Genomic DNA, 13,838 nt, shown 5'->3' with positions numbered 1-13,838 from the left:
GGTAACGTAACCACCCCCAGCACAACATATCTCTTTCTAACCTTTCTTCCTCCTTTCTGCTCTGCTTCCTTCTTTATACTGTATTTATTATATTCAGGCAGGGAAATGGCCACCCCCTGCTCCACGGAGGCCCTCAAGAGGCCGCGGGGCGATGATGCGCGACCGTTCCCTGGACCTCCAGGACCGGCAGCGTCAGGATGCTCGGCGGCGTCTCCTGGCGGCCAAGCGTGCTGCGTCCTTCCGGCAGAGCTCGGTCACGGAGCGTGGCGACAGCATTGAGATTTACATCCCTGAGGCCCAGACCAGGCTCTGACACACAGACACACAGACTCTCAAAGCAACACACTCACCTTTCAACTTACACCCACTTCAGCACATGGAGAGATCACTCAGTGGTGTTTTCACCTCCATGGGCTCATTAATAATATTCTATTTAATATCTTATACCTCTTTGATATCAGTTATCAAAGTCATCTAATAATCTCTGACATTAGTTATCACATGACCTGTGACATCAATCGCATGGCCTCTCACATCAATCATCACATGACCTTGATCTTATTATGACATCAGTCATCACGTCACCGGTCGTGAAATTAACTATAATTCATCACTTGGTATATGACATGTCATAACATCCCATGACAACACATTTCATCATCCTGTTACATCTCTGACTTCATCATTTTGATATCTTGCACACCAAATAGGTCATCATTCAGCCTTTTACCGTCCTGGACAAAGTGGTGCAAAACTCTCCTTAGTACAGCGGAGTGAAGACTGCTGAATCATAACCTACTGAGTAACTCAACAACTGATGGAACTCTACTGTGTGGGTGTCACACAGTGAACACAACTACGTGCACAGAGAGTCTACTTGGTGCACACTAGGCCTGCTCAGTGCACACTAGGCCTACTCAGTGCACATTAGGCTATGTACAAGTGTACATGATGAACTATATGACGTGAACTCTGCTGATTGAACACTACCAAGTGTAAAATTGTAAACACTACTGAGAGAAATCCTACTGAGTGTAAATGGTGCTGCTTTTTACTCTCCAGTTAAGCCCCGCCCTACACCGGCACTTCAGCCAATCACAGATGTCCGAACATATAGGCCACTCCTATAACTAGGAGACAGGCACTGGGATTGGATTATTTTAAACAGGCTTCTTAAACAGGAGCACAGATGTGGGGATTGTTTTTTTTTCTTTTTCTTAAGTATAGAATTAATTAAACCTGCTTAAAGAGACTGCCGACAGTTCAGGAGTCTCACGTTAGTCCTTTGTTACATCATGGCATTATGACATCACCAAATAGATCAAAGATAAGGGTGATGTGTGATGAATTCACAGAGTTCCCCTGCTGGTTAAGTTTTAAGCTGCTGGAGTAATGTGAGTGGGCTAGAGTATAAGTAAAAGGCCATGAAATTATTATAGAATATATTCTGTTAGTACTTTAGTTTGGGTTCAGTTCTGAGTTGGTTGACATTGTCATCCCCAGACGTTCATTACAAGCTCCAGAGGAATCTTCCAACTGCTTCTGTTGTTATCTGTCTGTCTCATGAGTATAAACAATCCTACAAGTCCAAATGATGTAATACTTTACATGGCAGCCTTAACTTTCCAAAGCAAAAAAAGTATATATAGATCTATATAACTTCATGAATGTATCTCCCCTATCCCTGCAAAAAAGGAGAGAAAAGACCCCCCCCCCCATCCCCATCCATCATTGAAAAGACCCCAGAGCCACCTGTCATCTCAAAGACCCCCCCCCCCCCCCCCCGTTGTCATCTAAAAGACCATAGTGTCCTCCATAGAAAGATGTGCATGACACCCCACCCGCCACCCCAGTGTCAGCTAGCGGCCATGACCCAAAACATGTGCCTGCAGACAGGGCAGGAGGGCAATGAAAGGGGTGGAGTTTTCTTCTGAATAATTTTTCCCCTATATGGTAATGGGTGTAGGGGCTGATCGAGCCGTGGTGAGGTGTGGTTGTGTGTGTGTGTGGTTGTGGTTGTGTGTGTGTGTGTAATAATGCTTGAGTGGTAGTTGTATGAGGTTTGAGACAAGAGACTTATGAGTGACATATAAGTGATGGGGGCTTTTCCAACCTCATAGCATGAGCCAACAAGGTTGCAATGCCCAGACTCATATGTAAAAGTAAAGGTCAGGTATTTAGCAGAGGCGTTCATCCAAACCTGAAGTGATCGTGAATCGAACCTGATATGTGTTACGCAAGGAACAGACTGCACAGGGATCCTTAGACGAGTCAACGCAGATGACTGATGTGAACGTTCAGTAGTTGCTGTGAGCTCCTGCAGGGGGCACTGTTTACTACTGATGTGGAGTCTGAGTTGAGCTGGTCGGGCTTCTACAGGTTTGCTTGAATGTGGAGCCTCACACAGATTAGGATGACGTGTTTGCGACATGAAGAGGCCAGGGGGAACATTCTGTTTATGGTTTTAACCTCAAGCAATAGTGTATCATATGACTAGATCGAACACAAGTACCTCATGCATTTTATTGTTCATGTTCAGGACAGCTGGCCCGAAGAGTATCTGTGCAATCAATCTTAAAAAAAAAAAACGCACTTTCTCTTTCCTATGCACAAGGAAGAGAGATTTACAGTTATGTATCAGTAAATGCCCACATAGAGAGAGTGTTAGATGTGATGTGTTTGAGAATGTGTGTGTGTGTGTGCGAGACAGGGAGATTTAGAGATAGAGCTTATCCTTTCCATGAAGATTCCTCCAGTTTGAATAAATACTGAGTGAACAGCAGTGCTGGGGTTTTCAACCGGAGAGGGGGGGGGGGGGGGGGGGGGGGGTGTAATAGTGTGTGTGTGGTTTGAGTGTGTGAGAGATTTTGTTGGTGGGAACAGAAAGTGGAAAAGCATGAAACTGCATTGAATAAGTGTTTTGTGTTGTTCATGCACAATACTATTTTTCATCATGTTAATTATCTTATTTCATGTTGTCAGTGGTGCAAAATTTGTTTTCTCAATGAATTTTAAGTTAAGTTAAGTTAAGTTAAGTTAGGTTAGGTATATGTGTGTGTGTGTGTGTGTGTGTGTATGTGTGGGGGGGGGGGGGGGGTGGCAAGCTATAAATACACAAAAATGCATTGGGCTGGGGGTCCTAAATGGTTGAAAACCCCTGTTGGAGAGTGTGGGCTGCATTGGAGGAGCATTCTAGAGACATAATCTCTGTCTTCCACATTTGACTCATCATGGTTTCTGTACAGAACGTCTTTTTAGACATTGACATTTCAGACAACATGGTTTCTGTACTCAGAACAGAACAGAAAAACAGCTATCAGATCAAAACCTGATGAGAAACTAGCAGCGCGAGTAAACATCAAAGGTAACACTACACCATTGTTTCAAAATGACAATGGCTGTGAATGAGGTTAGATAGGTGCACCACATAATGCTCTGAGCAATCTTAAATCGATCTAGATTAAAGCACTTCGGTGTTCCAGTATCCGTACGTGGTTTTTTAATGTCTCTTACCGAGGTACAAACCCAGTTCTAAAGCATTATAAACACACTCATAAAGACTTCATAATGCAGCCATTAAGCGTTACAATGAAATAGTATAAGCCCTTACAACTTGAAGTAACAGAATGCACAATAAAGCTTCTTTTACCTCTTTATAATGGCACTGATGAAATGTCAAATGCTGTTTATTCCCCAAATTCTCTTTATGGAGCCATATGTTACTCCAGACAAGCGTATATGATAATAGTTGTGTAGGGCTTACACAGCATCATCATAACACTTAATGATTGCAGTCATGTCTATTTAGAAATAGTTATATAGACTTATGGCAGACGCTGTGATGCATTATGCATTTTTACCTTGGACTGTTGTGTTTTACAGGATACATAACAATGTTTTTCTGAGGCAACCAGCGGTTGGTAACAAATTTGGCAGACAGGTTATGGTGGAAAAAGAAACAGAATGCTCCTTTAATCTTCATAGCACTGGCTGTCACTGCTGATAGGGCTCATGCTGAACAATATCACTTTTATTATTATTATTATTATTATTATTATTATTATTATTATTGGTGATGCTATTCTTATTGATGTTGTTGTCGCTCTTTTTTCCTGCTCATGCACTGATCTCTTAAAACTTCCTTACTTTTTTATTTACATGCCCCCCCCGTACCCTCCGCAGTTTATGGCCCAGGAGATTTAAAGATGTGTGATAGCTGTTCCGTTCCTGATAAGGTTACTAGGGCTACTTTTCCACTACATTTTGTTTTGCAAGGTCCCATTCTTCTTGGGATCCTGATGGGCCAAGGTGCATGCTGGCCAGTACTAGTAGGATGGGAAGGCTTCTGTCCTGCCTTCAGGGGACTGGTGAATGGATACACAGACTGTTCCGGAAGATGAGGGGGAACACCCTCATCAACACAGAGGGAAAGTGACCAATAAAACTAATTCAGAAAGAATCAATACCACAGAGAAAGTAAGAAAGAAGGCCATCCTTTTGGTTAAGTTCTGAAAACATCCTAATAAAATATCATTTTCATGTTTCATTTGCAGACTGATATTCTGTATGCCTGTTTTCTTTGTGATAGATGGAGGACAATTACACATGAGCTCAGAGGTGCAGGCTCACCTCACAACACCCACCAATGCATGACATAGCCCTAAAGCACAACACCCCCAATGCATGACATAGCCCTCAAGCATATCAGAACCCAACAGCAGGAAAGAGTTCTAAAGTATAACAGAACCCAACAACAGGAAAGAGTTCTAAAGCATAACAGAACCCAACAGCAGGAAAGAGCCCTGAAACAAAACATAGCATCATAGCAACACACAACACTTTAACATAACACAGCTGCACAGTGAAACACGACATTACAAAACACAGGCTCAAAGCACAACAATCTCATTGCAAAACACAACCTTGAAACATACGGAAACCTCACAGAACCACACAGACAAACTCAACCCCACATCATAGAACAGGCTTACAACAAAGTCATACCAATGCACCCCCCCCCCCCCACACACACACACACACACACACACCACACAACACTACCTCGCAGCCTGAAAGGAAATACATTTTATTTAGTTGCGCACATAACTGTTGAATTACATTCTCAGCACATTTTACTCAGCCTTGGATCAAAAACTACTTACATTTTACTCAGCCTTAGATCAAAAATGACTTATATTCATAAAACTCTCAGGGTGTCGCAGTCGGAAAGTCCATATCTAGTTCTAAGAGCACTTTAGGCAGCTGATGTGAAATAGCGAAAGCAACTTCTGAAGCAGGAGAGGGATTCACCAGCAAGATGTGACCCAACACACAGATAACTTTCACAGCAAGTAATAAGAAATAAAATAAATATACAAAATGAGAACTCTGCAAAAATAAACGAAAAGAAGATGAGATGAGAACGTGTCTAAAATACTTAGTGACCATTAAGTCCTATCTTAACTAAAAAGGTTAAAACATTGGCCAGGCATTGGATATTCACGTTAAAAAGGTAACTGCCTAGGATCTGTATTGGCAAAAGGTGTGTTAAGCCTAAATGGAGTGGGTGTGGTTGTAATGTTGAAAGGAGGGGTTATAATGATGAATGGGTGTGGTTGTAATGTTGAAAGGAGGGGTTATAATGATGAATGGGTGTGGTTGTAATGTTGAAAGGAGGGGTTATAATGATGAAATGGTGTGGTTGTAATGTTGAAAGGAGGGGTTATAATGATGAAATGGTGTGGTTGTAATGTTGAATGACAGAAGACATAAATGTGGGATGTGGTTACTGTATGAAAGGGTGGGGTTATAGTGGTCAAAGGTGTGGCTATAATTATGATGGAGGCTATGGTGGTGAATGATGTGTCAGACTGGTGGGTGAGGTCGAAGAGGTGGGGGCTGTGGTTATAATGGAAGGGAGAGGGGGAGAGTCACACAGCAAATGAGAAGGGAAAGGAGTTTGTGTCGCAGTCAAAGTCACTGTGAGATTGCAATGCTTAACTAAATCAAGTCACATCGTGAAGGTGTTTACCAGTTAATGATGGGGGATTGGTTATAATGATGAGGGATGGGGTTATGGTTTCAATGGAAGTGGGTGGGGTTATAATAACAAAATGGTGTGGTAAAAATGGTGAAACAGTTTGAGTTGGAGTGTGGGACGTGGTAATAAGTCCACTTGCAATCCTATGAGGACCTAGTTGGGGTCACATGGTGAAGGAGGTGCCGTTTTCTGTGTTGGAAACGTCAACTGACCTGCGCGTCGACAGGCAGACCTCTGAGGTGAGGCGGGAAGATGGGCGTCGCGCCCTTATGTAGTCCTTCCCCACACACCACAGGTCCTGCAGAACCTTCCAGAAGTGGCTGCGGAACCGCACACCCACAAAGGCGTACAGGAAGGGGTTGAGGCAGCAGTGCAGATAGGCCAGAGTCTGAGTGATGTGCAGCCCCATTTGGAGGGAGATCTCAGCACTGCACTCCTTCTGGTCCCACAACGTGATGGTGTACACCAATAGTGTGAGGTTGTAGGGCAGGTGGCAGAGTATGAACACCAGCATCACCATCAGCACCACCCGCACCGCCCTGTGCCTCTGGAAGTTGCGCGCCTTGAGCAGAGTGAGGATGACACAGGTGTAACAGAAGACCATGACCATCAGAGGCAGCAGGAACCCTATCGCCATCTGGAGGCTTGGAATCAGAATCTTCATGACGACTTGCGTCTCATCAAAGACAAGAATACACTCCTGCGGCGGTTCCGCAAATTCATCCTCTTCCCATGACCACATATCTGGATCCATTTCTGTGGAAGCATTGTGAGGGCTAAGGTTACCCCCTAGTGGTGGGATGGTCACAGTGCTGTTGGTCAGATCTACCATCAATGTTTCGGGATTGTAATAATACAGTTGTGAGTAGATGATTGTGGGCAGGGAGAGCAGAAGAGCCATCACCCAGACGACAAGGCAAATGGCATGGCTGTAGACAAGCGTGCGGGAGCGGAGGTATCGCGAACTGCTAGCACAGACGATGGCGAGGTAGCGGTCGCCGCTGATGCAGCCTAACAGAAGTAGCCCACTGTACAGGTTGAGGCTGTAGGCACCTCGCAGAATCTTGCAGGCAACGTCCCCCATTGCCCAGTTATTCTGCTCGTTGTAGATGATAAGTGGCAACACCACCACAAAGAGGACGTCCGCCACTGCCACATTCAGCAGGTACACATCAGTCATGGACTTGGTCTTCTTGTAGAAGGCGTACGTGACAATGACCAGCAGGTTGCCTAGCAACCCTAGCACGACGATGATAGAGTGGACATACAAGCCAAGGACATGCTGCACATCCTCAACTGTTGTTGTGTTACACGGCTCAACCATTCCCTCGTCATAGTACTCTTCAAAACTCATATTTGGCAGCCGACCTACAAAACAAATCAGAAAAAATTAGCACTAGAGGAAGGGCCATAGCAAGACATGCTGTTGGGAGTAGGGTTACTGTTGGGAATAGGGTTAACCCTAGTGTTCTCTCTTTGTTTTCCAACAGTTTAATACATAGATTATACAGATCAAGATACGTTAGTTTGTATCAGGTATAACAATCCAATGAAATATCTCCCTCTCTAGTCTAAATCTTAAATCTACTATGTTTGTACATTTAAGGGTGTTAACCCACTTTTGGTAATGAATGTACAATTAGTTTATGCCTTTGCATCAACTCACACTTTGTGATATAGGACTCATTTAACTGCTAATATGTTGATGGTGTCTTGATGCAATAATTCTCAGGATGCAATGATGTCACAGTTCTGTTGTATTTACAATTATTTGAATACTTTTTATTTAGATCCCGTCCCTTCCTAAGGTTGTGCAGATGTATGAAAATAACAGACACCAGCCAGCCAATGAGAAACAATTACCTTCCATCTAAGTGCCAAAAACAGTTCTAAGATGTGGTTTCTGTCAAGAAATTGGCTGTTTGTTGATATTATTCATTAACATACTAGAGTGTGAATTTGTATTACATTTTGAGCGGGAGGGTGAGATGCTGTCAGACACATACACATCAGTAAGAGAAGATGGAGCTTTGTATTGTGGGTGTGCATGTATAGTTGAGAGAAAGAGCGCTATAGGTGTTTACTGAGGCTCTCTAACAAATGCCAGAGCATGTTAAGTTCCAACCCATGACATGAAGGGGATTGTTGGATGGTTTCTTGCTTTGCTTGACTAATCTTTTCAGATCATGCAAGGGGAGGAAATGTGCACAGAAACAGGTCAACATGCACCTCGACTAGAACCACAAAGAGCACATACAGTGCCCAGGGCCCAGAGCCCAGAGCCTCGGCTATGTAGGACAGACTGCAGCATTCTCTGCTCTTATCTGGGTCAACACTCTCCGTTCTGAGGTTAAAGACAGAAAAGCTCACGTCTCAGCCCTGAGTCAGAGAATAACAACAGAGAGCAACAGACATATAACACCTGTGGACGTCACTACAGCTACACACCAAATACTCTCTTTATACTTCATACTTTGTACTGCTGATCAACAGGTGTGTGACTGATGTGTGTGTACTTGGCATGCATGAGTATGTGTAACCCAAGTGTGCACCGTGTGTTCCATGATTATCTGTGCTTCTGCTTCGCAAACAATAGAGCTATTTGTCAACTACCCTCATACTATCAGTAGAGCAGTGTATTTAAAGGCCATTTCACTTCCCCACACACACACAAAAGCACTCTTGCATACAAACTCACACGCACACAGTAAAAGGTAATAATATGCAAATGTCACCACTGACAGACGCAAACACAGAGCATACCTTCCTCTCGCCTAGGTACCAGTCCCAGTGTAGCAATCCCAGTGAAGTTAATAGGGCTGCCATTCCATTGACATCATTAGTACGGTCATTCCAGTTACATCGTTAATACTAAAGATTCTAGAGCACGCAGCTCTATGATCTTTGATCAGTACAGTCATTCCAATTGACATCATTAGTACTAACGATTCTAGAGCACGGAGCTCTATGATTTTTGACCAGTACAGTCATTCCAATTTACATCATTAGTATTAAAGATTTTAGAGCACGGAGCTCTATGATCTTTGACCAGTACAGTCATTCCAATTGACATAATTAGTACTAAAGATTCTAGAGCACGGAGCTCTATGATCTTTGACCAGTACAGCCATTCCAATTTACATCATTAGTACATTCATTCCAGGTCCATCCACTCATTGGTGCAGTTATTCCAATGGCATCGTCATTAGTGGTTCCAGTGATATTACAGTCATTGCAGTCACACCCAGTGATTACTGTAGTTACTGCAGTGACATCATAAGTAGTGATTTCTGTGACTGTGTGCTGCCAGCAGTTCTGGCAGTGCAGTCATTCTAATCCTATTATTGGTGTAGTCATTCCAGTCCAGTACAGTCATTAAGGAAAACTTAATATAAGTATATAATAATTGGCAAACAATAGAGCCATCAATCAACTTTGTGCTGTCAACAGAGTGGTGTATTTAAATGCCAGCTCACTTCCCCATACACACACACAGAAACAGGTGAACATGTACCTCATTGAGGAACACAAAGAACAAATCCATGCACACTAAATGCATGTTTGTGCACATGTGCACGTTAGGAGGAAGACAATGTTGCCACTGACACACACACACACAGACAATCCACTCATTCCAGGGACATTATTAGTATTATTCCAGGCCAGTCCAACAATTGGTGCTATTGTTCCAGTACAGTCATTCCAGTCACATTATAGGTGCAGTTATTCCAATGCACTCTATCAAATGAGAAATCCTGCAACCCCAGTTATCCTGTAAATCTATTTTGTGCCGACAGCGCTTTTAATCTCCCCCTGAATTCCTCTGAAGGCAGGTGCTCCACATGCACTGCAGTCCACAGGGAAGCAGCGGTGTGCCCACCAGGCAACGACACGGATGAAAAAGCTTCCTGAGCTCATTGACCAGTGTTTCATACAAATGAATAACATACTAACTGTTGCCACTTGTCCCTTATAGTACGGGACCGTCCCATATTGGAAAATAAAATGCTGTGTCCTGTAATCAATAAGGGGCAAAAATGTCCCCATATTTTCGTTTAATTTTAGTGGTGGGCTACAGACCAACACTCTGCTCCGACCGCTCTGACCGATGCTCTGGTTCGGTGTGAGATTGATCACGACAATGTTGCCGGTGCTCGTTGCCAGGCGTCACCTTATTTTTCCAGATAGAAAGGTGCCAACTCTAATCCTGGTTATACACACTCAACTCTAATCTTGGTTATACACACTCAACTGTAATCCTGGTCATACACACTCAACTCTAATCCTGGTCATACACACTCAACTCTAATCCTGATCATACACACTCAACTCTAATCCTGGTAATACACACTCAACTCTAATCCTGATCATACACACTCAAGTTTAATCCAGGTCATACACACTCAACAACCACACTGACGGGGGTCAGGGACATTCGACAGCACATTTCTGTTGCCGGGTTTTCAGAATTACAGCCTGTGGTTTAACAGTAGTTTGGCAGCACTTAGATTCACAAAGAAAGGGTCATTGGTGGAAAATAACTCTCAAATTGACTTTTGAAAAATTTAAAAAAGGATACCTTAAACTAAATGAATCCTATTGAATGAGTTTTATTTTCACCCTGTGCCTTAGTTGTATGGTTGTGCTGACTGCTCAAAAATCATCCAGAAAGGCCACACCTGATACGCGCATACGATCACCTCTCTCACACACAAACACACTCACTCACACACGCTCGCACATACACACACACATACACACACGCTACGCTTACACCAAGAGTATGGCTGTACCACAGACAAGAGCTAACCTTTAGCACAAACAAACAAACTGGAATAATTAATCAAACCAATTGAGTAAACCAATTAAAGTTTGGGTATTAGGGAGATTCACAAAAGCACATTCAGATCACCTCACACACACACACACACACACACACACACACACACACACACAGACACACACCCACAATACTTACACCAAAAGATTAACTTTAGCACAAACAAGAGTAAACCAATTGCAGTTTGGGTATTATGGAGTGTCACAAAGGCGCATTCAGAAATCAGCCTAGTCTCATACTTCCTCATAGTTCTATTTGCTTATCTGTCCTCCTCGAGAGACTCGGTAGATTCTATGGTGGGTTCTGTGTTTTCATCAGTACCGGGTCAGGGTTCGAGGAGTTTTCCCAAGAGAGGGTGAGATGCTGAAATTTTCTTGACTCACCTGAGACACAGGAGCTTCACACACACTCACACACACACACGATCCAGAGACTACAGAGAAACCACAGCAACTGAGTGCTCAAGGTAGAGTGAACACAGAGCTTGTGTGCACACACACACACACACATTTGCCTGCTCACAGAGAGTGACGTGATGTAATCTACATCGAACCACCACAACGGTGACAGGACGCACACGCAAGCACACACGCACGCACACACACACACACACACACACACACACACACACACACACACACACACAGTCACACTCACTCACACATACAAACACAAACACACACATCTGGCCTTATTGAAAATAGAAAACCAAAATCCAGAGAACTGTAGATGAACATTTGATCTGGAGGAGCAGATAAGTTGAACTAATAATAACTAGAGCGAGAGAAGGGGAAATGCTGGAGCAAAACCAAAAGCAAAACTCAAAAGCAAAAATCCATCCGAATCAGATAACCCTAACTGAACTTGCTGAGACAAGCTGAAGACAGAGAGAAAGATAAGAAACAAGAGTAAGACAGACGTAAACATATGACTTAAACATATGTAGACCTCAGTGTGGTGCTTTTAATGTGGTGCGATGGCTCCCCTTACAGGACGAGTTTCACACCTTCTTGTCTGGACCCTCTAAAGCAGGGCTCTTCAATTAGTTTGGAGCTGGGGCCGGTTCTTGAAACTGAGGCAAAGTCAGGGGCCGGAGGATATGAGTAATCACGGTAACAAATAAAGAAATTACAACAACATACTGAAGGAGTCAATATATTCTATTTTGTAAGTGCTTAACAACATATGCCCAAGAGGCCGCATAGGCCCAAGGATTCAAAAATCAAACCAGGTGAGCAACAACCAAGCCATATAAACAGACAATTGGAGAAATGCAATTAACTAACAAAAACATGCACTTCATTGTACATAGCTTTACCAACACAACTTTACTGGTCATTATCCTCAATATTTAAGATTAAACTGATTTGAGTGACAGGCATAATCAAATGTATCTCCACCAACAAAGTTTAAAAGTGCATGGTATTCTATCAAGGAAACGCGTTTCAAATTTCATCACTCAGTTCAGGTGAACTGTATCAGTTGTTTAGAATTTCATTCATTTAACTGGCAAACAACTTCCAAGTGCACCAATTCTTTTTTTTACTATTCTGCCCCGGCTTCTGTGTGTGTGGCGTGGTCACTGTAGCCTGCTACATTGGCTCGGCAGAACAGTTTCCCCAAGGGAAAGTCTGAACCTTGAAGTTCTTTTCAAACCATTACTTAGGAAGCACTGTAAAACTGAGCAGACATACAGAATACATCTTAGTAATCTCATCTCGTAACATTCGTTTCTAAAAACAATCACTTAGCATTGCATGTTTAACTGCGATAGAAACTACGTTAGCTTAATGCTAACGTATAGGGGAAATTCCATAGAGACCGCGCTAGCGATTAGCATATTCATCAAAGTAAACAATTCTAACAAACTTCGGTTCATTACAAGTGGTTTCCACAAGAAGTAATGTTTCTAAGTAATAACTGATCAACTGTTTAAGAAAATACTTACAGGCAAACGTTTTCTGGCCATATATATCAGAGTAGGAAAAAATATACTGCCACCTATACAGGTGCATACCGCCACCTACTGCACGTGAGAGTGTACAATTAGCCATAGTCACGAACTGAATGATGCTACCGGAGCACACTCCGGGGGCCAGTCAAAGGCAGCTTGCGGGCCGGATCCGGCCCGTGGGCCGCCTATTGAAGATCCCTGCTCTAAAGGCTTCCATTCGTTGCCCCTGATCTGCTGTAGTTCCTGAAACTTGGCCGACACGTCATCGATGGACAGCTGCAGAAGATCCCAGAAGCCTGCCAGGTCCTGAGACTTCGGTCTGGGCATGGCACTGGGGTCCTGTAGGGGGCGCCATGGCACCACATTAAAAACACCGCACTCAGGTCTGCTGACTGAGGGTACTTCATTCAAAACTAAGCTATGAACTTTAAAGTTTGTTATAATATAAATCATTTTATATTATATTACATTGTTCTATATTATATCTCATTTATGATCTGATTTTGTAATGTACTTCCTCCCACCTTCGTTGTTGAGCTCAACCCCACTAAACTGGCCTGAGAACATGGCTGGCATTCTTCTGTGTTTCCTAGTGGCATACCACACAGCTGTGCAGTTAGCTCCTCAATGAGAGCGTTGTGTGTCACGTTGTCCTTGTCAGGCTTGGGGAGTAACGGAATACATGGAACAGCGTTATGTTATTAGGATACAAAAGGTGTAACTGTATTCCGGTACAGTTACAAAAAAAATACGTAATTAGATTACAGATGCTTTTAGCAAATATTGGGATTATTAACAGGATTACAAATGGATTTTAAAATGCAGAACATTATACTATCATCCACATGCGCACTTTACAACACGTCACGAGAAGTCAACAGAGAAAATACAATTCCATATGATGACCTCGAGTTCAAAAAATGCTTTCCCTGGCTGGAAATATCGACACTATTTTGTCCTCGAAGCTGAAAGTGGGAAGAACATAATAGTGCAGTGCACCTTAT

At 43.1% G+C, this 13,838-nt stretch overlaps 2 protein-coding genes across 2 annotated transcripts in view; one reads left to right on the top strand and one right to left on the bottom strand.

Annotated features, from left to right (window-relative positions):
- LOC116223893 (disks large-associated protein 2) overlaps nt 1–1,747 on the top strand; it is a 59,203-nt gene extending 57,456 nt beyond the window's left edge. The window contains exon 12 of the mRNA XM_031581313.2: nt 98–1,747. Coding sequence (XP_031437173.2) covers nt 98–313 — 216 coding nt within the window. The 3' untranslated portion in view covers nt 314–1,747. The remainder of the gene's footprint in view (nt 1–97) is intronic.
- A 3,280-nt stretch (nt 1,748–5,027) lies between these two features.
- Nucleotides 5,028–11,336, bottom strand: LOC105899515 (C-C chemokine receptor type 6-like). The gene is made up of 2 exons (XM_012826713.3): nt 11,264–11,336; nt 5,028–7,408 (listed from the first exon to the last, which is right to left on the bottom strand). The coding sequence occupies exon 2, from the start codon at nt 7,392–7,394 to the stop codon at nt 6,204–6,206; it is 1,191 nt and encodes a 396-aa protein (XP_012682167.1). The 5' UTR covers nt 7,395–7,408; nt 11,264–11,336; the 3' UTR covers nt 5,028–6,203.
- Nucleotides 11,337–13,838: the final 2,502 nt, after the last annotated feature.

The sequence above is a fragment of the Clupea harengus genome, chromosome 15 (assembly GCF_900700415.2).
Source record: "Clupea harengus chromosome 15, Ch_v2.0.2, whole genome shotgun sequence".
NCBI classification, from domain to species: Eukaryota; Metazoa; Chordata; class Actinopteri; order Clupeiformes; family Clupeidae; genus Clupea; species Clupea harengus.
Note: the sequence above shows the minus strand (reverse complement) of the source record. Positions and strands in the feature narration are given on the sequence as shown.